Here is a 22,481-nt window from a genome sequence, read left to right on the forward strand (position 1 = left end):
GAAGGCTACTGAGCTGGGCTAAAAGGAGTGTAAACATGGTTTGATGAGGAATGTGGGAGAACAGCCGTGTTCATTTTGTACATTCACCAGTGGGCTTGCCAGCCTTCCAGTCGTCCATCTAGACCTCGGAGTGCCTGGACAAGGGGTGCCTTTGTCCCTCATCTGTCGGCTACACCCTGCCCTGCTCCTGCCCCCCATCTTACCCTTCTCTCCATCCTGTTGCACCTCCTCTGCCTCCCTCTTTTCACCCGTGGGCCCTCACCCCAGAATAGCACAGCGGGTTCCCTCAGAAAAATAGAACTGGTGAAGTTGGCAGGATCAGGCGCTCTCTGCTTCTTCCTCTGTTCACTTTGTCGCTCTCTCCATATTTGTTCTGTCTCTTACATCACTATTTGTTTCCAGAGTTTATTCAGAGAAAGTAATTAGCCATTCAAAACAAAAACTACATTAGTGGCTTAAACAAGGAGTCTCAACTCAATACAATATAGTGTGAATGGGTTGAATAGCTTCTCAGTGCCAACACTGAGGAGCTATTCACTCGTGTTGCTTAATATCTAGGCCAGATCTAAAAACACTCATCAAAAGACCTTCAAAAAGTAAATTCCTTCTCTGAATCATGTGTTTCAGCTTTAATCTTCCATGACCCATGCAGTGAGGTATCAGCTCTTTAGTTAAAAAAGGCAGGTAAGCCATGGAGGAAATCTTGTTAAAGGAGTGCTGAAAGCAGAAAATAGTTATTTAAGTCAGGTTCAAGCTTCCTGTAGAGCAGACTAGGCAGGATGCTCATAATTTGACATATTCCACTTTAATCACTCAAATCGTAGATGACTCTGTGTCAGCTCGTTCCGTTTTTTTGCCAGGTAGATTTTTGGGGCTTGGAAGATGACAGTGTGTTTGGCTGTGGGGACCTGAATTCAAACCAATAGAAAGAATATACAAATGGGCTGTTGTCAGTACAAGAAAGTGTTCAAAATTCAAATGAACTATGAATCAGATTCCTGGATCTGAAATGGGTGGCTTGTGTTGTGAGTTCCTGATAGCAGAGCCTGCAGCTAATTCTTTTGGGGGTTTTTGTCAGTCATTGGCATTGCTTTCAGATACAGTCAGCTATTTTAACCAAGAAGGCTCAGACAGACCCAGAGGAGAGAGAGGAGACAGAGCGACTGATGTTAGTACCAATGACTGGTAGGGAATAACTGTTTAAGTTTATAGCAAGTAAAGAGACCAAAAATGGTAACTGGTAACACATTAGCCTTAACAGCTGTGTCCATATTGAACTTAAATTCTACTGCAAATTCTCCAAAATAGACCAAAATATTTGAATTATTTGCCATACAAGAAAATCATGATGAAAGCTTAAGTCCTGTAGACTAAACAGTGGTTGTCAGACACTCTATAGACACAGAAATCTTCATGTTCATTTAGACATCAAGGTAGGCGAGAGCTGCCTACAAGGTCAACCCCAAATGGATATCTTCCAGCTTGAATAATGACTGCGTAATTCTACCTCAGCCCTGAAGCAGCTGGTGTCTCTGGAAAGACATTTCCCTGCTTTTCTTTCTTTTGGAAGCGTAATGAGATTCCACTAAAATTTCCATCGTGCTTAGTTGAATTAATACAATATATTGCAAAGAGACCTCAGAAAGATATTAAAATTTTTAATATTACATCCGTTTCAGCAACCCTTTTCATCATAACCGTTAATTATCTTGAACATAGCTTGGGTCTACATATATAGACTGTAGCTGTATTATAAAGTGCTGAAGTGTTTATATGAAGCGTTGCCTCCCATATGTGTCTGTCACTGGATTACTGGGTTTCATGTAAACCTAATCACTTGATGATGTGCTGTGAGGGTGTAGCACTTTCCTGTAAATTATGGTTCACGCCTTTGATTTTAAATATTTTTTTTCCTGTCTATATCTAAGTAAAATTATCCTAGGGAACCAGTAACCTAAAGAATTTGTGACTGATGGTTACCTGTCTATTTCTTTCAATACTACACAAACTCTGCACTCCCTATTCCTGCACCTGTATGGTACCAATACAACCTTAATGACTAAATAAACATGAAAATACAAAGAAAGAATAATCACATTTTCTCTTGTCCTGTCATTTCCTTTGTAGATTGTCTTGACCTGCCCAACACCGCCAGCTTTTCACCTCCCTCCAGCCCAAACCCGGCCAAGAAGAGCAGCTCAATCAACTGGTCGTTCCCAGACAAGATCAAGTCCCCACGTACCGTCAGGAAGATCTCCATGAAGATGAAGAAACTCCCAGAGCTAAGCCGTAAGCTCAGCGTCAAGGGGACCCAAAACAACAGCAGCAGCAATGGAAGCAGTCAGCTAGAACCGAGGGCCCATTCTCCAAAAGCAAATGGCAGCGGGTCAGAGGTTGTCTTGCAGACTTCAGGGCCTCCTCGGTTAGCTTCATCTGGGGGTGGGCAGGCTAGCCGTAATGTGATCTCACGCTACCACCTGGATAGCAGTGTGTCCACACAGCACAGCTTTTATAAGAAGAAAAGCAGTGGTAGCTCAAAGTCTGCCAGTAAAGGTGGCTACCTCAGCGATGGTGACTCGCCAGAGCTGGTGGCCAAATCTGGCAAACATGGGTCTGGAGAGGGGAAGGGAGGAAAAGGCAAGGATACAGAAGGAGGAGGTGGAAACTCCAGAATCAACGGCACAGAGCTGGACATTGATGCTTTCCGTCATTACAGCTTCTCAGAGCAGCCCAAGTGCAGCCAGTACATCTCAGGACTGATGAGTCTGCATTTTTATGGAGCAGAGGACCTCAAACCCCCACGTATTGACTCTAGAGATGTCTACTGTGCCATCCAGGTGGACTCGGTTAACAAAGCACGAACCGCTCTCCTCACCTGCCGAACGACCTTTTTAGATATGGACCACACCTTCAACATTGAGCTGGAGAATGCCCAACATCTGAAGTTGGTAGTGTTCAGCTGGGAGCCCACACCCAGACGCAACCGTGTTTGCTGCCATGGCACAGTGGTACTGCCTGCTCTCTTCAGAGTGACACGTTCCCACCAGCTGGCGGTAAAGCTGGAGCCACGTGGAGTTATCTATGTCAAGCTGAGTCTGATGGAGCAGTGGCAGAACTCATTGAACGGTGGTCCAGATGGAGACAGGGAGCCACAGGTGTTTGGTGTGGAGGTGTGGCGAGTGGTGGAGAGGGAAAATTCAGGACTGATGGTACCACTTCTTATAAGCAAATGCATCAATGAAATCGAGAAGAGAGGCTGTCAGGTGAGTGTAATTCTGTTCTCGTTTTCCCCAAATAATTTTTGTCAAAAAAATAAGAATAAAAGTACAATATCTCTGTTTTGAAACATGCTTATATATATATATAGTCTAATCCTCTTCTCTAATGAGTCAGATTCATTTTTAAATAAGGCTGGTAATGTCCAATTTTAGAAATAATTTTTAAAATAGGAGGGAAAGAATGGCTGGAGGGATAATTCCACATTCACAGCATCTTTTTAGCTCCATGAAATGAGCACACACCCTGCAGCCATCAGGAAGGCTCAATAACCGGCATGAACTGAATGGACAGAGGAGACATAGCACACTTAATGATGTCACGGAGTTTCTGGCTTCCTGAGGCAACTGGCTCTTTTATTCAGGGAAAGAGGCTCAGAGTTAAGAGGTTGCTGTAGTCATAGCAGGAGTGACAGAGGAAATGAGAGTTCATGAGGCCTTTGACAGCCAGCATAGAGAGAGCACAAAGAGGAAGAAGCGTTTCTCCTAATTAGAACTGAGACAGCAGCAATAATAACGTCTGACCACTGTTTTTGACTCATCACTCTAGAGGGGCATGCAAGGGCCAATGGTAGTGCCTTGCTTGCCCCTCTAGAGTGTTCTTGACTGATCTCTCTAGAGGGGCATGCAAGGTTCAATAGGCAAACTTTTGGTGCCTGTGCATTATATTAGACTCTGTCTTCTACCACCTACGGCAGTACAGCAGAAGTAGTAGCAGCAAACCTTCCAATTTATAATAAATTGGAGAAATTTATTCATTTGAGCTCCAGTAAACAGTTTTTTACTCTCCATCTCCAGTAAGCCTGTGGCTTAAAACTTAAGGTTGCACATTAGCAACACGTCTGAAAGCCTGACTGGTGGTTGAATTGCACTGACATTTAAACAGGAAGAGAAATACAGCTCTCAATCACCTACAGCTTCGTTTTAGTCTTCTTTTTTAACTTTTCACTTTCTGTGAGTCAGACAGTGTTAAAGTGCAGTGTTAAATTGGTTTAGGGATATTTGTGCGGTATACACAAATATAAGATGTGAGTCTGATGGTAAGCACTGCCTCATTCGCTCTGTAATTCTGTGCTGTGATATCTGTCTCTGCTTCTCCTTCACTCAGTCTGACAGTGTTTGTCGTCTGTCCCTCGCAGCTGTTTTGCTGCCTTTGTTTCTTCACAAAGATGCAGAGCAGCCTTTGTACATGCTATCAGTCTGAGATCAAGTGTAAGGGCTCCTCCAGGCTGCAGGCAGATAGAGTTCACGATGAGGATGACACCAGATCCCAGAGGAATTTGCAGGTTGTGTCACCAAAGCACGTATGGCTAGATGTGTAGCATTGCGCCTTTTCAAATGGCTTCATGGAGACTTTCTCTCAAAGTCTCTTAGAATTGTGTGTCCTCTGGGCTTCTGCGAGATGCTGGTTGTTTGTGAGTGTTTTGAAAAGACTGCAACTCATGCTATGTATGGGAGCACTCAGAGTGCTTTAAAGACAGGGGGATGTGTTTTTAAAAAGAGCTTTTATACATGTCATATATGATGCACACGGATATTGGGACATGTTAGGAGCAGCTATTCAGATGCATGCCTTTATACAGAACAGAAGGGTTTTTTTAAACAGACTTTTCATTTAATCATTGTGACTTCATCTGTCCTTTAAAGGCAGTGCCTTGGAGCTTTCATACATAGATCTTGATTACGTAATTGTCCCATGAAGATTCTTTTCAAAAATGACAGTTTATGTCATCTAGCAGTGATGATATAAGCAACAATCTTACTTATGCTATCTTAACTGGTTATTCAGTTCTTAACTGCTCATTGATTCAGGGTTGTGGAGGCCGATCCCATGAGTGAGAGGCAGGGTGAGAAAGATTTTCTGATGCTGTTTTCTGACTTCCATTCTCAATGAATGAATGAATCGACAAGCTCTTTTTTATACTTGACATGACAAGAAAAACCCTTCTACAACTTGAAATGTACCTTTTAACAGCATTTTTTTTTTTTTGCTTTAAGTGATTTTATTTTCTCAGTGGATGATGGTAAATTTACACAACAGTCTTTAACTGTGTGCTTCCTTAATACTTCCTTCAATCCACACTCGAGGCCCAGAAGCTGGAAATATTAAGACACTTTGTTTTGACACAAGTGTTGTAATTATTGTGGCTAAGAGACTCAATTATGAGAGCAGCATAAAGTTTACTACTTCATGTTCTCCCCATGCATGGATATTTCTTCTACGGGCATGCCAGCTTCCTCCCACAGCTCAAAGACATGCATGCTTGGAAAATTAATGTTTCTGAAATTTTTAGGTGTAAATGTGGGCGAGTGGTGGTTGTGTGTCTCTCTGTGTTAGCCATGTAACAGACTCGTAATCTGTCTAGGGTGTACACAACAATCTGTGATAGGTGAGACAGGCTCTATCATGATCCCGAATTCGACAAGCTGTTGTGAAAGTTTCGATCTTTTTGTGCTTTAATTATTAGTATTACTTAGCATTGATTAATACTATGTCACACACATGAAATGTCAGTGGGTATTTTTCACAATTACTTTTATATTTTATAAACAAAAAAATATTACCGATTGCTGACTGCCTGATAAAATAATTAGCATATTAAGTTTTGCCCATGTCATCTCCCATCATGTGTGTGTCTTTGTATGCAGAGAATACGCCCACATAAATATCCTAAAGTCAATTAAATGCACTTTTCTTTCTGTCCTTTAACTCTTTGTTGTTTAAAATATTAAAGATATTCCTAAACCAAGAAAAAAAGCTTCTGAACCCTCCACATCACCTGGACATCATCTTTCCTCTGGATCTCATTTCTACATATAGGGTTGGCTAGTGGTGCCTGTTGTGCTGCCCAGAGGCCACAGTTCTTAAGTCCTTTTTTTTGCTAACAGCTGTTCCCCGCCTGCACTCAGCTCTGCCCCAAAGAGAGAGCCTTCGCTTTTTTGTTTTTTTGTTTTTTTTTCTGAATGGACTTGTTGTTCATTGTGCCCAGTGACTTCTGTTTACTCGCATACAAAGCCAAATCCCTGCCTAATCTGTCCTCCTCACTCCCTCTCGTGTGAGGTTTAGAAAAACGCTGCTGGACTCGACGAGGAGAGTTCACAAATAGCTGCTCTGGTGGGATGGGGGAGACATTATAGCGCTCCTACGCTGGAGCCCGGAAAGGCCGGCGGTGTGTGTACGAGTGTGTTTTGTGAGGAACCGGACCCAACCCGCCATTCACAGCCCACTGATTTAACACGTTTCCAGGGCAACCACACCAGTTGGTCTGCTATGCCACATACCAGACAGACACATGTAGGAGAAATTATGGTATGTCTGTAGACGGGCCTAATCCCAGAATAACAAGGAGAGCGCTGGTGCCGAGTTACAAACATCAGATGTCTCAAGTTTCTTTAGGTCACAGTCTGGAGCCTTAGGTAAAGAAACATAAATGCTTTATAGCTTAGTCCTTTCATTTTTAATGCTGAGCTGACACTTGGGTTTTAGAAGATCTCAGTGTTTATCCATTCATTCATGAGGATGTCAACTCTAAGATCATTTCACTTTGCCAGCTAATTTAATGTCATGTATTACTGTTCGGTTTCATAAAGAGAAAATGGTCCAGGAAAATGGTCCTCAACATGTTGTCTCCAGAGTGGGAGGTTAATTTTGCTTTTACGATACTGTGTTTAAATCTTTACCATGCTTTTGCAATTGTCAGTTTTGTGGAAATGATTTATTACAGCAGCAGAATATCATGAGAGACTCATCAGGCTCATGACTGTTGCAAATATGTTAGGATAATGTTATGTGGAGTGATGAGTATGCATAGCTCTGGGGTCCACAGGTGCACATATATAGTAGAAGTATAACTTGTGGTGGAATAAAACCTTTTTAAATCTTATTTTTGGTACAAAGTGACCTTTGTTGACTGATAACAATGATTCTGTACATGCAGTGTTTACGTCCTGGTGACCACTAAAGTAAAAGTTTATGAATAGCTTTGTGTTTTCTCAGATAGGGTTTTAGAAGTAACTACCTGGAGGTGTTGCCAAATGGCTCCAAAGAGGTGAGACTTGCATCTTAAAGTGTTTTTGACACAGTCCAGCTCAGGCAGACTGCCTGAACAAGCTTTTCTCCTTTTTCATTCCAGTCTATAAATGATCTAATTGTCTTATTACAGATGAAAAGTTAATAAGGGAGGAAATGCACATTTAGTCCCTTTATTCCACTAAGGGGTTTTGCAGTGACATCCCTCTTCCTCTGGTTTGACTGTCAATACATAGTGCTGGATTGAGCAGAGCTAAGACGCAGTAAGCAGAGGGCCAAACACTGGACAGTTGAATTGAAGCATGAGACATAATAGTGACTTATATTGAATCCTTTAAATTTGGCTAAATGTGGTAAAATAGGATATTGGCCTAAGTCTTCATTAAAAAAAAAAAAAAAAGAACAAAAACCAAGAAGACTTACTCTTTCATTGTTAGTTTAAGGCACTTTTGTTTCATTATTTACTCCAAACGTTGTGTGTGCATCAATGAATGGGCTGAATGGAAGGATTTCTAACAGCGATACAAATATTTGGTGATTTAAAAATGAAATATTCTGATATACCAAACAGAATCAAATCAGATCCCTAACTTTTGATATGTGTAGTTATTTATTTAGTCATTTATTTACCCAGATCAGTTTCCTGTGTGTTGCCAAAAATGAAGGTACTCAGAGCTCTCTCTCTCTCGTGAACAAACTATGCAACATTAACACTCCTAAAATTATTGAAGGGTGTTTCTCTTCTTTGCTTTTTAAATTCTTATTTGCTGATGTCGATAGTTCTGCAAATAGCTGTGATCTGTCAATGATGCTGTCCTGATGATGAACTGGTCTAGAATTAGCTCCACTCTCTTTTTACTTGTGCAGCTAGCTCAAACTCTTAAGACCATGCAGACCTGCATCATTGACTTACTACCTATTTATATAATGCATATACAATGCATTATATATATATATATATATATATAATGCATTGTATTATACATGAATACATTAGTTCGTGTTCTAATATGTTTTACTACTACTACTTGTTACCAGTGGGAACAATTGAGATGGCCACCTCTGAATTGATATTTTAGACTTGTAGTTTCTGTAAGTTTGTTTGCATACTCTCTCTATTACAGTTAGATGGTAAAGACCCACTGCTAAAGATTCATTAGCATAATGCTTTCTTTCATTGAGATTTAGGGGTTGTCGTGTTTTCCTCTTAGGATGCTGCAAGCTGGTTTGAGCCCTGGGGCTGTATTTTACCCATTTGTGGTATAGTGGCTAACCATAGCAAACTTTAAATAGATACTGCTGTTGACAACAGAGACTCAGTCTTCTGACTATAAAAGCTGAAACTACAAGCAATAAATGTACTTTTGCGGTGTTCTGTAAATTCAAGCATTTGACGACTGGGCCTTATTAGCTCATGTTGGCTTTTGTTATCAAATTAAAGAAAATTAAAGATAGACACAGAGACAGTTGGCTGACTTTTAAGGTGCTGTCTCCAACCATGTTTCAGAGAGTGCCAGTACTTTAGTGGTCATTCATTTCAGATTTATTTGTCTCGCCTACATTTCTCTCTTGGCTTTACTGGATAGCAGCCTCTACACACAAACATGCAATGTATGTTCAGAATAACTGGAAAAGGAGTGAAAGAACTAAACTATGGATACAGTGGATCCAAAATCACAATATAATAAAAAGTGCATAAAGATGCTAGTGTAAAGTAACTGAAAGTAGAGGGGAAAAGATAATATAGGGAACGTGTTAAGTTTAAGGTTTTCTGTTAGTCCAGCATTTCTTTGTTACATCAAGTCATCTTCCTGTGTCTTTAAAAAAGTGAGTGCTTATAGTGTTATTAGAAACATATACATTTTTGGTTTTTGGTCAGTTGTTAAATTGAGGCGCCCTTTTCTGGAGATAAAACAGACTGGTGTTTGTGACGTGTGAGTTTTCTGAGAAAGCACTTATGGCTGCCTTCCAGGACATTATCTGAGTGCAGACGTAGAACTTGATCGATGAGGCTGTAAAAATGTCTACGTCGCTGTCAACTGTTCGACTCTCGAGCCATGCGTGTTTATTTGACCTACTTGTGCGTGTGTGTGTGTGTGTTTATGTTACCAGGTGGTGGGTCTCTACCGTCTGTGTGGTTCGGCAGCAGTAAAGAAGGAGCTGCGTGAGGCGTTTGAGAGAGACAGCCACGCTGTGGAGCTGTGCGAAAACACGTATCCAGACATAAACGTCATTACAGGTAAAATGATCACCAGGAAACAGAGAAGATGCCAACAAGGCATAAGATTACTAAACACACTTAGTTTAATTACAAGGGTGTTATTCAAACCTGACAAAGTTTCCAGAGAGCACTGGTGTGTTTTGGTCTGTTTATCTGTAAATTACCTTCTTACTTGTACTTAGCAGGATAGTTACAAAATGAGCAATGTATGCAGTTTCTAATTTAAAAAGAGATTTTCAATTTTCACTCACAAAAGCCAAGTAAAAATCCACAAGTGACCATATTTGGACAGGAATTTGAAATGCTAAGCTATGAGCTAATGCTCGCTTGCTTGGTTAGCAAGCATTTGTAGTGTGAATATTTACATTACAAAGACAGTGCTACCTGCTAATAACAGCTAAATAAATGTTAGTCAAAAATGCAGTTTTACTCAACTTACATGAGTACATTTAGTCCCACAGCAATTATTTGATAGAAAATTACATTAAAAATGTTCCAGAAGGCAACAGATTACTTATAGTAACTGAGGCAGCTATTAACTACACCTGCTGGTTCAATTCAAAACAGCCACGCCCTTAATAACAATGGCAAAAATACCTTAATACAATTTAAACAGGCAAATTATAGACAAATTCACAACCCTGCATATGTATGGCAAAGCTAAAAATTCACGATAGAGACCAAAACATTTTTTTTAACAGGACAATGAAAATGTTTATTTCTGCTGTAAAGTTGGGCAATTTAACATTTAATAATTTTCTGTCTGCCTCAAGTGGCCAATAAAGGAATCTCAGTTTTGGCACTACCACAATTTCTTACTTTTCCAATCCCTTGGGTTGAAGCTTAATAACTAAATAAAATGCCCAGTTTTCTATAACAAGTTGCAGTTAATATTGAGTAAAATAAGGGTGGAGAAATGACTAAGGACTAGGAAAAACTAACAATGAAGTTAACAGACAGCTGTTAACTGCTTCTATAGCTGTCATTAAGTAAATACTAACCACAAACCTAAAACTGGCATCTATAATAGGCATCTCATTTAATCATTTGACATGTACACATGACTCCCAGTAAAACAAGAAAAATACAATTCATGAGAGTTTTTACTCATGGAACAAAACTAACAAAAACAAATGGGGTGTTAATGTAATGGAGTCCAGCTTCAGTATTGATCCACTGCAATAAATTTGCCTGAATGTAGCCATGGCGAATAGGTCAGCACCTGTGTATATCTTATAAGAATCTATGTGTGTGTGTGTCAAATCCCTGCAACATAAAGATCAGTGTGAGAGGAAGGGCCACACACACACACAAAGTCAAACAAATCAGATCATTGCACGCATTCGGACTGTTCTTTCAGTTTTTGTGCTTTGGGCCTTGTAAATCACGTCAAATGTGGGGATTTTTATCTTGTCAAATGCAAAAAAGTCCCCCTGAAGCTGTTTGACTGTCCAACAAGCAGAACTGCAAACCTTACATTTCTAATTTAAACGCCATTCAGATTCCTGTCAGCTGAATTTCTTTTCTGCTCTGTTGCTCCCTTGAAATGAAAAATGGAAACAGTGAGCACATCTCACAAAAAGAAACCCCAAAATCAGCTGTGGCAATGAATTACTTCTAAAAGTGTAGCAGGTTTGGGGAGATGGGGAGGGGGCGGCAAAGTTGTAGAAAATGACTTGGTCATGATTTTTTTTTTCTTCCACAAAAGGAGGAAAGGACCATGGAAACCCCTGGGCATTTTAGGGGCTGCTGTTGGTTTTGGGGAGAGGCCCTGTATAGGCGTCGTCCTATCATGCCTGCTTTGATCCACATGCGTTTGCATGGCAGGGCAAAGCACACAGTTAACAGTTGAGCGGGTTAGAAAAAAGGATTGTTGGTTTTTGCTCGCTGCCTAAATTTGCTCTGCCAGGCGAATTGCCATTGCAGATGGGTCTGAGTGAGTGGACGAGGACATGGAGAGAAAAAGAGCTGAAGATGAAGAGGTTTATGGTGTGTGCTTTAAAAAAAGCAGGGATTTCTGGGATATAGTGATCATAAGGTAAGAAAAAATAAAAGAAAGGATAAAAGGTACAGCAGAATAAAAAACACACAATAACAGGAGTTTTAAAAGCTGATTGTAGCATTGTTATATTACACACCCTGTTTGATTTCAATAGCCAACATACACGGAATAAAAAAACATATATTTTGTTCTAATTTTAATTCATAGTGGAAGCCTTAAACTAAGCTTGGAGTCTTTTGTTATGGAGTCAGACGAGAGGCTAATTAGCGAACAGCTAATGGAGCTAAGAGGGCTGGCGCGTCGCACAGCTAATTTAAAAATGGAGGTAGTGAAAGGGATTATCCAGGGGTCAGAGTTCAATCCTAAGCTTGCAAAACATGCTCCGCGCATGGCGCTCCATTGTTTCAAATCACAGTTCTTTGCTTCACAGTATGTTTCACAAAATGCTCACATTTCATTTCATTTAAAAACAGTGTACACTTTATTAGATACACCTTGCTGCTACTGTTAGTAGTAAAGATTCAACAAGGTGCTGAAAACATTCCTGATCCATATCGACACGATAGAGTCACACAGTTGCTGCACATCTGTGTTCTCATTCCACCACATCCCAAAGGTGCCCAAAGTGAGAGAAAGAAACTATCCCCTACCCCATCACACCACCACGACCCCGAACCACTGATACAATGCAGGACTGACAGACTGCTCCATGCTTTTGTGTTGTTTATGCCAAATCGTGGCCCTATGAAGCAAATGTTGTGGCAGAAATTGAGATTCATTGGAGCAGGCAACATTTTCCACTGTTCTGATATCTACTTTTACTGAGTCCATCTAAAGTGTCCTGTTCTTAGCTGACATGGGTAGCATCCTGTGTGGTCCTCTGCTGCTGTAGGCCATCTCTTCAAGGTTCAACGTGCCGTGCGTTCAGAGGTGACCTTGGTTGTAACCAGTGGTTATTTAAATTACTCCTGCCTCCCTATCAGTCTGGAAGAAGTCTGGCTATCATCCTCTGACCTCTGACATCAGCATCTATTTTCAGAACTGCTCCTCACTGGATATTTTCTGGACCGTTCTCTTTAAACTCTACAAAGGCCTCTGAGCACATCCTGATGACATTCTTCTTCTTTCTTCTTGGTATCCCTTTTGTTGAAGAATGAAGGCTTCAATCAGTGGTTTGACATGATAATGGGGGGATCGGTGCCCTCTATGGTAGGCCCATATGGTAACTTTGCCTGAAGCCCCTGCGAGTGTGCGGTTGTGAGCACCTGAACATTTTTTGCCACACATGTGTTAAATTATGATTAAATCCATCTAATAGAAGATTTTGGTCTCAACGTGGAAACAAAGTCTTGAAAGTCACTTCTCCTCTACTAATGGAACTGGTGTGTCCTCTGCCCTTTTTCATTCGGAGCACTGGCATTGATTTTTAGTCTGTGGTCTTCAATTTCCCTTGCCTGAGTCGACTTTTCCATAGCCTGCTACTCTAAATTGCCCCCAACCCCCCCAGCACCCCCAACCCTTGCCAGTACTCCAGTGAAGACATGGAAAGTCATTAACAAGTGCCCCCTTTGTTGCCGAACAAACACAGATGGTATTTGGCTCACGCACGGGGGATTAGCTGAACCCTGGGTCGGCCGGGGAGGCAGGCAACCACTTGGTGAAGAGTTTTAGAACGGTGGGGCTGTCAGAATATTTCTTAAACTGCAGGGTGGGATTGAAAACTGGAAGCAGGCGTATTTGTGATGAGTCCACGTGTACCGTGTGAGCGCGTGGTTCTAGAGTTAGAGCTGGAGTCTGCTCAGTTTTGGAAAAGTGAAAAAGTTGAAGCAGCAACTGTACATTTTGTGTTACTACATAAGGCAGTACACAAACACAAATCTCCTCTGGCCCCCCTAGTGGCGTGGGGGCGTGCGGGATAGCAGAGAAGGGGGCAGGACGGAGAACAAACCCCCTGTTTGTTCTCCAGGCGAGGCACTGACTGCAGCACTGACAAGAGGAGTGACCTTCCGCTTTGTTTGAACAAGAGGTCAAAGGTAGAGCCATGCCCCAGTGCATTGTGTCCCTTGTAGTGTTTGGTGGCATATTTGAGACACTGAAATAGTCTGAAGTGAGCAAGGAAAAAAAAATACTTGTATTAGATTACTTTGAGGTGCTTTCAGTTTTTGTTAATGTTTTTCTTTAAGTGTTTGTTTCTGCAGTCTTTATCAGCCAAACATGTAGGTGGAGGTGGGGAAAGTATATGTAGCGCAGTGCAGATAGTGCTGGTGCAGAGCCATACCAGTCCCCCCCCCCACCCGACAGTTGAAATCTGAGTGAAAAAGACACGCAGCGTGCGCCTGCTGTCAGCTTGCTTGTTGTCAGCTTGCTTGCGACCACAGTTCTCATGCATACGTGCATATGTGCATATATGTGAGAGCTGTGTGTGTCTGTTTGCGTGAAAAAGGGCATCAACAGGGGCTAACACACCGAAGTAAACAAAGCACCGAGTCAAAGCAGGCTAATGATTTACTTGAATGGCCCCATTCTCCTCACGTCAGACAAGCCCATGTGCACATGCACGTACACAGTTTTGGCCAGTTGGCTTTTGAACTGGAAAGAGCCTAAATGTGTGTGCTGCTTTCATGTGTTGCATATCAAGAAAAACACGAGTTGTTTCGCTTCATCGGGCAGCGCTAACGTGTAACAGTCCCGCTGTTGTCGGGTCTTCCTTGCAGTGCAGGGAAGGTCAGAGGGCTCTGCATGATTTTCTGTAATAATGGCAGCAAAAAGCAAGCCAGGCGGTGCCTCCCAGCACGTATTATTCGCGGATGCAGAAAAACACAAAACAAAGAAATAAAAGCTTTATTTTAGCGAGATAAGGATAAAAATATATTGCTAATTTTTGCTTCCAGACGGTCTGTTTTTGTGTGATCAAACAAGCTGATTGTGGTTATCTTTGTAACATTTTTCATAACGATTGACGAAGGGGGGTGGAATCTTCACACAGCATTTCCGGTTAATCTGCTGCTGAAATCGGCATGCCTAGGGAAGCGTTAAAGAGAGTGAATGTGTCTTTTGTTTATATACCCTGATCAAATTCAGCTCATACCAGATTTTATACTGAACCTATGCTAGCTCACAGGCACAGGGAGGGCGTTTAATTGCAGGGCAGTTTTATGAGGGTTTAAGAGCATGCTTCCCCAGAGCGCTGTTAAAGTCTAACCCTGCTGAGTAGTATCTGTCAATGTTTTGATCTACCTGAGATTGGAGGGCTGAGATAGTAAGCTATTATCCTTTTTTGGGTATGAGCTGTTTGCCTACTAAGCATCTGCTGGCTGTCTCATACAGAGTGTTTCCGTATTTCTAATGCCAGGAAGTGTTGAACATTACATGTTCAGAGAAAATAGTTATGGCAAGGAACAAACTTAAAAAATGTCTCCGTTTATGTTAAGCTGTAAGAATCATATTTACTGTTTTATTTTTATATTCTATATTTATTATTTTTCTATGAAGAGACACACTGTACAGAATCATAATTAAGTAATAATAATTCCTTAATGTATCATATTCAATATTTTCGGTCAAAGCTAAGTTGCTTCTAGACTTGGCTCTATGGGGCATGTTTGCCACAAATAATTGCTAACATGCTAAAACATACTTCCTATGCATTTATGTATAATGCTAACATGCTAAAATTGTGCCACATTGCACGACACTGTATATAAAAGATAGACATAGCCACAATCACCTGTTGTCGTGGTAGTTTTTTTTATCCCTCATCTGAAACTTTTGAGGAACCAAGGACACTGCACACCAACATGGTAGCAACTCGGCTCTTACAAAGAATACTCTGTTATCAGCAATTTTACTCTAATAAGACTTAAATCTATGGGCTGAGGCCACGACCTCATTAGGAAAGTGTTTACTGAGGTCGTAACCGAAATAAGCCCACTTTGGTTTGTTTTCCCAGCTTGAACATTGGAGTTTAGCATTCGGCTAAGTAAGGGATGGACCTGATTGAGAAGCTGAAGACAGGATTTATTTTACTTTAAATATGCTCAGGCTTTATTTAATATTAAAAACCTTCATCGTGAAAATACTTGAGTTAGAAATCAAGTTAGAAATAATTTTCTCATAGACCTTTTTAAGTTCTGACTGACTTGTTTCAGCCAGAGGAGTAGCCCCCTGGTGGCCATTAAAATGAAAGCAAGTTTATTAATACATTTTTTGAATACATTGCATGGTGACATGTGGATAAAAAAAAAAGTCAACAGTGACCATTAATGTCTTTATCAAAGTTTTGTTCAGTTGGGGGGTCTGGATCCTGTCCCAGCTGTTATAGGACAAGAGACAGGGTACACCCTGGACAGGTCTCCAGTAATGGAGACAGACAGGCAACCATTCTCTCTCACGTTCACAACCCTATGTATGTTTTTATACTGTGGGAGGAAGCCATAGCATCTGGAGAAAACCCACACAGACACAGAAAACATGTAAACACAGAAAGGCTCAAGAATGGATTCAAACCCTGGACCTTCTTGCTGTAAGGCACCACTGCTAACCACCACACCAAAATCCAGAGATTCTTCTGAAATTTTTAAGAAGTCACAAGTTTCACTATGGTAGCTCAGTCAGTCAGTTTTTTATTTCTGTGGTAACATACAGACATAAAAGGAAGCAGTTATTGTCAGCTGTTGGACAGATTTTTATTTTTTTTTTGCCTTTTTGATCACTGATTGGTTTTATTTGTGATGTAAAACAGACAATTTAAAATAGATTAGTGTTGTGTTTATGTTGGTGCTGAGTGCCACTGTGCAGATACTAATCACAATGCTAATCATAGACTTTGTACTGTAACACACTAAACTGACTTTAGATCCTCCCTCCACTCTCTAATCCAATTTATTTGTATATAACTGCAGCAAAGGAAAATAGAAAATGCACGTGTGACAGCACCTGAAACTCTGGTGCTGTTAGCTAACACTGAAACATTAGTTTGTCCACATTATTCTGATGTTCTGACGATGCTGTTTAGAAATAGACTGAAAAGTGGTAATCCTAATGCTCCCTTAAAGAGCAGATTTAGGACTTAGTGGGATTATAAAGTGAGCACGTTAAGTTGGGCCCTCTGTTCTTCTTACTGGCCCTAAGGAAGCTCATTGGATTTACTATGAATCGTACTGTAGTATGCTGTAAATAGAAGACAAGAGGCAAAAAAAAAAAAACAAGGTGGACAAGAAAAGCAGTGAAGTACGTGTTCCTTTTTATAGCACTTTAATCAGTTGTGTCACTGCTTTGGAAACAGGCTCGTGGTTGACATAGATACAGTGTCGTCTTATCTGTTGTTCTACCAAGAGCTGCTCCTCTTGCACGCTTTAGAGTCACGGCGTGTTCACTAATTGTGTCACACGTGATTTTTCCTGGATTTATTGTCCTATAATCACGCACATACAGCCACATGTTCAATAATGTGAACAACAACCCCAAGCAGTCAAACTGAACTGTTGCCACAGGGAAATGTTCCTAATGGATAAAACGTCCAAGACATGAATGCAACAGAAAAATCACAATTATTAAAGTTACTTCAGAATTTAAATGTTCCACAAATACCAATGGGTAACACTAAATGTTAAAAGACAGACTTCCACATTGTTATACACTGAGACTACCAAACTTGGAGAGGTCTTGTGAGATCCTGTGACTGGATGTTCTGGTGCTCAGTGTTCTGAAGTGCTGACCAGAGGGCAGCAGATCAAAGAGGTTGTGGCCTAGGTGTGAAAGGTCTGAAATGATTTTTCCAGCTTTTCCAGCCCTTTTTTCCTGCTCTAGAAGAGTACAGGTCCTCGAGGGTCGATCAGGGAGTACCAGTAATCCTCTCAGCAGCCCGGACTATTCTTTGTAGTCGTCTCATTTCTGATTAAGTGGCTAAGCCATATAAAACAGTTAACTGAAGGATGCAACACAGACCCAAATACAGCGCAGCAGAACTAGGACAACAGCTCCGTTGGCAGGTTGAACTTCCTTAGGACTTTAAATACTGTGCTTCATGTTATACGTCTATGGAACCTGAAGAACCTAACCGTGGTATTTGTCTGAAATTTGAAGTTTGACTTGCATTTCTGATACATCAAACGGAAGCTTGCACAACCTCCTATCTTTATGCAGGCTTGCTTCAATCTTGGATACGTTTGAGCCCAGCAGTGTCATCCACAAACACCAGGAGCTTAACACAGGAATAAGAAGGAAGTGCGTTTATTTGTCTAAATGTAGAAGAGGGGAACAAGACCTGTTGTGAAGGTGCTGGATGTGAATTTCTCTAGCTTAGCTAGCTACATCCTGTCTGTTAGAAGGTAAGAGATTCACTGACAGAGGGAGTTTGGAGGTGAGCCAGGAGAAGATGAAGCTATCCAGAAGCAGGAGCCTTGAAAAAGTCCTAAGTGGTCTCTCTTTTGGTCTTTTTGTCATGTCTCCCTCCACTGTCCCCCGACCAGTTGCAGCAACTGGCTGCCCCGCCCCGAGCTTCGTTCTGGTTTCTTCCTGTTAAAAGGGATATTTTCCTTACCACTGTATTTTCCTCACCCAGTGCTTCTCACCTGATTATTGTGGTTATCTCTCTATCATTGTAGGGTCTTTACCTTACAATATAAAGTGCCCGTTGTTTGTGATGTGGCACTACGTAAATAATATCAAATTTGAAAATTGAAAATTGGTTGAGGTGTTTCAGTCTGCACACACTTCCATCTTGACTGTATTTCCCACTTACATGTTTGCTGCTTGGCAAGTTAAAAAGAGTGCAGTAAGGGTTCAGCAATATGCTTGAACTGATTTCTTTGAACCCAATATGTGATGCTCAGCTGAATATGAGGTACGTGAAGAAAAAAGGAAATATATAAGGAAAATATGACCATGCGAAACAGACATGTTTCCACTGCTAATGCTAATTGTAGTAAGCCAACATAAAATAAAGAAAACAAGCAGCACCAAGCCCTTTCTGAGTTTGTCCCAAACAACAACCAAAGAAAAAAACAGTCACTCTCAGACACTACAAGAACTACGCCCGTGATATCAATGCAAATGCACCTCATACAGTAAACAGAAGACAGCAGCATATGAGCAGACACTGACACACAGCCCACAAGCTGATAGGTTTTTGGCCTCAGCTGCATATAAGATTTTTGATAAACCTGAACGGAGCGAAGACGTTTCCCGATAAGCATGTTAGCACAAGAAGAGCAGGGATCACTGGCAATCGAAGTTGCCAACAACATGGGGAATGAGATCTCTTACTCTGACTTCAAAAACATGTTGGAACCCAACAGCTGATAAGTCACTGAAAAACAAGGTCGCAGAGCACCAGCAGATGTAGCTGTACGAATATAAGGGTGCACAGCGTGACGGGAACAGCAGGAAACGTTTGCAGCAGTTTGTCAATGAGCAGTGTGGACTTTAGTGTGTATTCAGTGTGTTGCACATCAGAGTCATTGTATTTGTAGCCTCTTTTGCAGACATTTAATCCTGGTTTATAGACAAATGAATGCTTTTGTTGCATTAAAATAAAGGATCAGGAATTTATCAGGCTAAATTATTATTATTAGCAGCAAAGATCTTTAAGAAAATAGAAGTATTTGTCTTGGGCGCCAATATAGCTCACCTGTATTTATCTGGTTATCCTTCATCCTTTATTTCGTTTGCACTACTTGGGAAGATAACAAATATTGCTAATTGCACAATATACCCCCCCCCCCCCCTTCACCCTTCCCGGTCTTCCTTGAAAGCTGATCCAGCTTCATGCACACAACAGAGCAGACACTCACCACAAAGATCTGTCACACGGCCAGGATCCCTTTTTTTTGTTTTAATTCCCGTCTTTGCCCCTCCTCCGTTCTCTTTATTTCTGCCTTTGATGAAAAGACATGCCAGTGATATTTCAGGGGCTTAGTGGAGACAGACAGCGTGGGTTTCATGTTTTCCCCCAGCTTTTGTCTGAACTTTGAGAGGCTGAAGTCACAGGTGCGAATGCGCCGTCACAGATGCCAGAGCAGACCCCACAACCCCCCGACGCTGCCGAGTCACACCCGACTCAATCTGGCCTCTCGGTAGACGCCACGGGATCACCCCGGAAAACAATGGGACCTGAATCTGCAGCCAAGAGAATGTGGCAGGTTGAGTGCTTTTAAACGAGGAGGAGAAGAAAAGCTTTTTATTTCTCGGTGACAGCGCCTCATTAAGAGATATCGTTAGCAATTTGTCAGGTATTAAAAGTCGCCTGCGTATTTAACGGCTAGTGTAAGAACATGAAACGGGCTTGTTTGCGTGGATGTTAAACTCACTATCCTGATGCAGTTGAGTTTCTCATGCCCTGCTTTCGCTCTCTCGTCAGGAGTGCTGAAGGACTATCTACGTGAGCTGCCCTACCCTCTGATCAACAAGCAGCTATATGAGGCAGTGTTGGAGTCTATGGCTGCGAGGCCTCTGCGGATGGGAGCGTCTGGGTGTGAGAATGACCAGGCCGACTCTGAACACACCGTCAGCCTGCTGGAAAACCTGCCAGAGGTGGAGAGGGTAAGGACAATTTTAAAAAAAGTGCACATTCTTCTGCACAGGAGTTAAAGGACTGTCACAGAGGTGGCTTTGAAAGGGCATATTGTGGGTAGATAATCATGGTAATAATCATAATGCTACAGATTACCACTGTTCGGCTGATAATTGTGATGTCGTGCAGCCTTGCACCTCAAGCACTGTCATCGTATCCACAGTAGAATGACATAAAAGTGAAAACGAATAGTTGCTGAAACTCTGTATCCGTACGCTGTTGGTCCAAGTGAACAGAGTCACCAGATTCATTGAAAGAAGCATGTCAATGCTTTGTGAGAATACAACTACTCTCTTAGTTTTAAAAGTGTAGCATTTGCAGTATTCTGCACTCGGCTCCTTTGCCAACACGCCTTATATTACTGATAATAATATTCCTTTTGGTTTTTTTATAAAACCTTCAGGTTTTTTTAAGATAAACTTACTGCTGCAGATGTGTCTTAAAGCAGTTTTTGGCTTTGCATCTCTACTGCTGCTGCTAGTGGTACAACTGCAACTACTAATCATAATAATAACATGTTTTATTTGTCTGGCTTTTGTGTATCTGTGTGTGTGTGTGTGTGTCTGGATCAGATGATGCTGCGGAAGCTTCTTGACCACCTGAAGCTGGTGGCATCCTACCAAGAGATGAATAAGATGACGTGCCAGAACCTAGCGGTGTGTTTCGGCCCGGTGCTGCTGAGCCAGCGTCAGGAGGCGTCCTGCCACACCAACCGAGTCTTCATCGACTCTGAGGAGCTGGCCAGCGCGCTACACTTCAAAAAGCACATCGAAGTACTGCACTACCTGCTCCAGCTCTGGCCAGGTGATTGTGACCTTTGTTTGTTTTCGTCCCGCTTTCTCTAAAGACGTTTTGAGCACATGGCGTGACTTGAAAAAGCAGCACATCTACAGTCAGGTCGTGCGCACACTGGTCTCTCTTGCCTGAGGGTCTTGTACAAATCAGTGCCAGCCCTGCGGTTCAGCTCTACAAAGGGCTGTTAAAGGGACTGGGCTGCTTTGATACTTGAGGTTTTTCCACCACTGGCACAAGTGCAGCTGATAGCCACAGGCCACCATCTGTCGGCTCCTCAGAGATGAAACCCTCCACAAGTGCTTCATCGTGATGGGTTGAGCCAATCGGAGCCAAGCCAGTAAAGCCTCAGTGTAAACCAAACATTTGGGGCGTGGTCCCTCCCCCCCTCTGTTTTTAGATAAATTACCAATCAAGGACAGTCAGCAGCAGCTTCTCTCAGCAGAGGTCATCTGTCTGCCTGCACAGCTGCTCTCTGCCAGCTGCAGCTGTCTGCTTGCGGTGAGATATGGCAAAGTCCATAGATGATCCAGGAGAGGATGGAGAATGATGAGACAAGTGTGTGTGGTGTGATATTTGCATTGGTTATGGGAACTAATCTGATTTTTTTAGCTCGTGGGCTTGATTTTATGAGTTCACCACATTTCTAATAATCAAGTAAGCCATGCAGGGGCTGCTGATGCATTTAAATTCTCGAAGACTCCAAAAAAAATCAAAAAATGAGCCCCTGGGCCGGGCGGACAGCTTAGTTGTTTTGTTTTGTTTTGTGGGTTTTACATATGCATGACTACCAATCCGAAACTAATCCAAATCACTATATTTTAACATTTTTCTGAGTGCAGTGTTATTCTGTGCATTTCCATTGATACAGTTTTGAAAAAGCACATGTTCACAGTCTTTAAAAACCTTTTTCCCAATGGCTCCGACATCCTGTGAGACAGACTTTCCCTCCCGAATGATTATACAATCCTCGGAGCTCCTCCCAAGCAGCCTGCAGCTTTAACCAGATCTGCTGATGTGCGTCTGAAGACGAAGTGACTCTGCGTCTGGTTGAGCCTCTTAACTTTAACTGCATCCTCCACGTTGAACCCATTCTGTGTAAACCACTGAAGCTTAGCACCCTGCTTTACATCACCCAGAGAAGGAGCACAGAGAAAGAAATGTAAGCCAGCAGCTTAATTAGTCAGCATCTGTGAATCCTATGATTGCAGGTAGCAGAGGGGATTACATTTGGAATTTTAAAAATTAAAGCATAAAAACTGTGGTTTTTGTTGGGTTTTTTTGTTTCCCCGCAGTTGCCTTTAATGACTTATAAAGACACTGACAGAGCATTTTAGTCCAGGTTCAAGCCTTCATTTACACCCTCAGCAGTGTTTCCATTCCATCCGCTTCCCCAGTACAGAGTACAGGGCGCCTGGACTGTATAATTAAAGACATTCCTGGCTTAACCTTACCCCTCAGCCCCTGAAGCTTCACCCGTACATTTCGCAATCATTGTGGGATATTTTGAGCCGCCTCTTCACGCCTTTCATACACACATACCAAACCTTCCAAGGCATTGTCGCTCAGGCCTCCACAGCCTGACTGAC

General features: G+C 41.8%; 1 protein-coding gene across 2 annotated transcripts in view; it reads left to right on the top strand.

Moving 5' to 3' along the window:
• The window catches only part of syde2 (synapse defective 1, Rho GTPase, homolog 2 (C. elegans)), a 48,554-nt gene that overhangs the window by 19,918 nt on the left and 6,155 nt on the right, over positions 1 to 22,481 (top strand). For both annotated transcript variants that reach the window (XM_040031490.1, XM_040031492.1), the window contains exons 4-7: positions 2,128 to 3,263; positions 9,418 to 9,544; positions 19,888 to 20,069; positions 20,673 to 20,904. In XM_040031490.1, the coding sequence (XP_039887424.1) occupies positions 2,128 to 3,263; positions 9,418 to 9,544; positions 19,888 to 20,069; positions 20,673 to 20,904 (1,677 nt within the window). The remainder of the gene's footprint in view (positions 1 to 2,127; positions 3,264 to 9,417; positions 9,545 to 19,887; positions 20,070 to 20,672; positions 20,905 to 22,481) is intronic.

The sequence above is a fragment of the Simochromis diagramma genome, unplaced genomic scaffold, assembly GCF_900408965.1.
Source record: "Simochromis diagramma unplaced genomic scaffold, fSimDia1.1 OVJJ01000284.1, whole genome shotgun sequence".
Taxonomy (NCBI): domain Eukaryota; kingdom Metazoa; phylum Chordata; class Actinopteri; order Cichliformes; family Cichlidae; genus Simochromis; species Simochromis diagramma.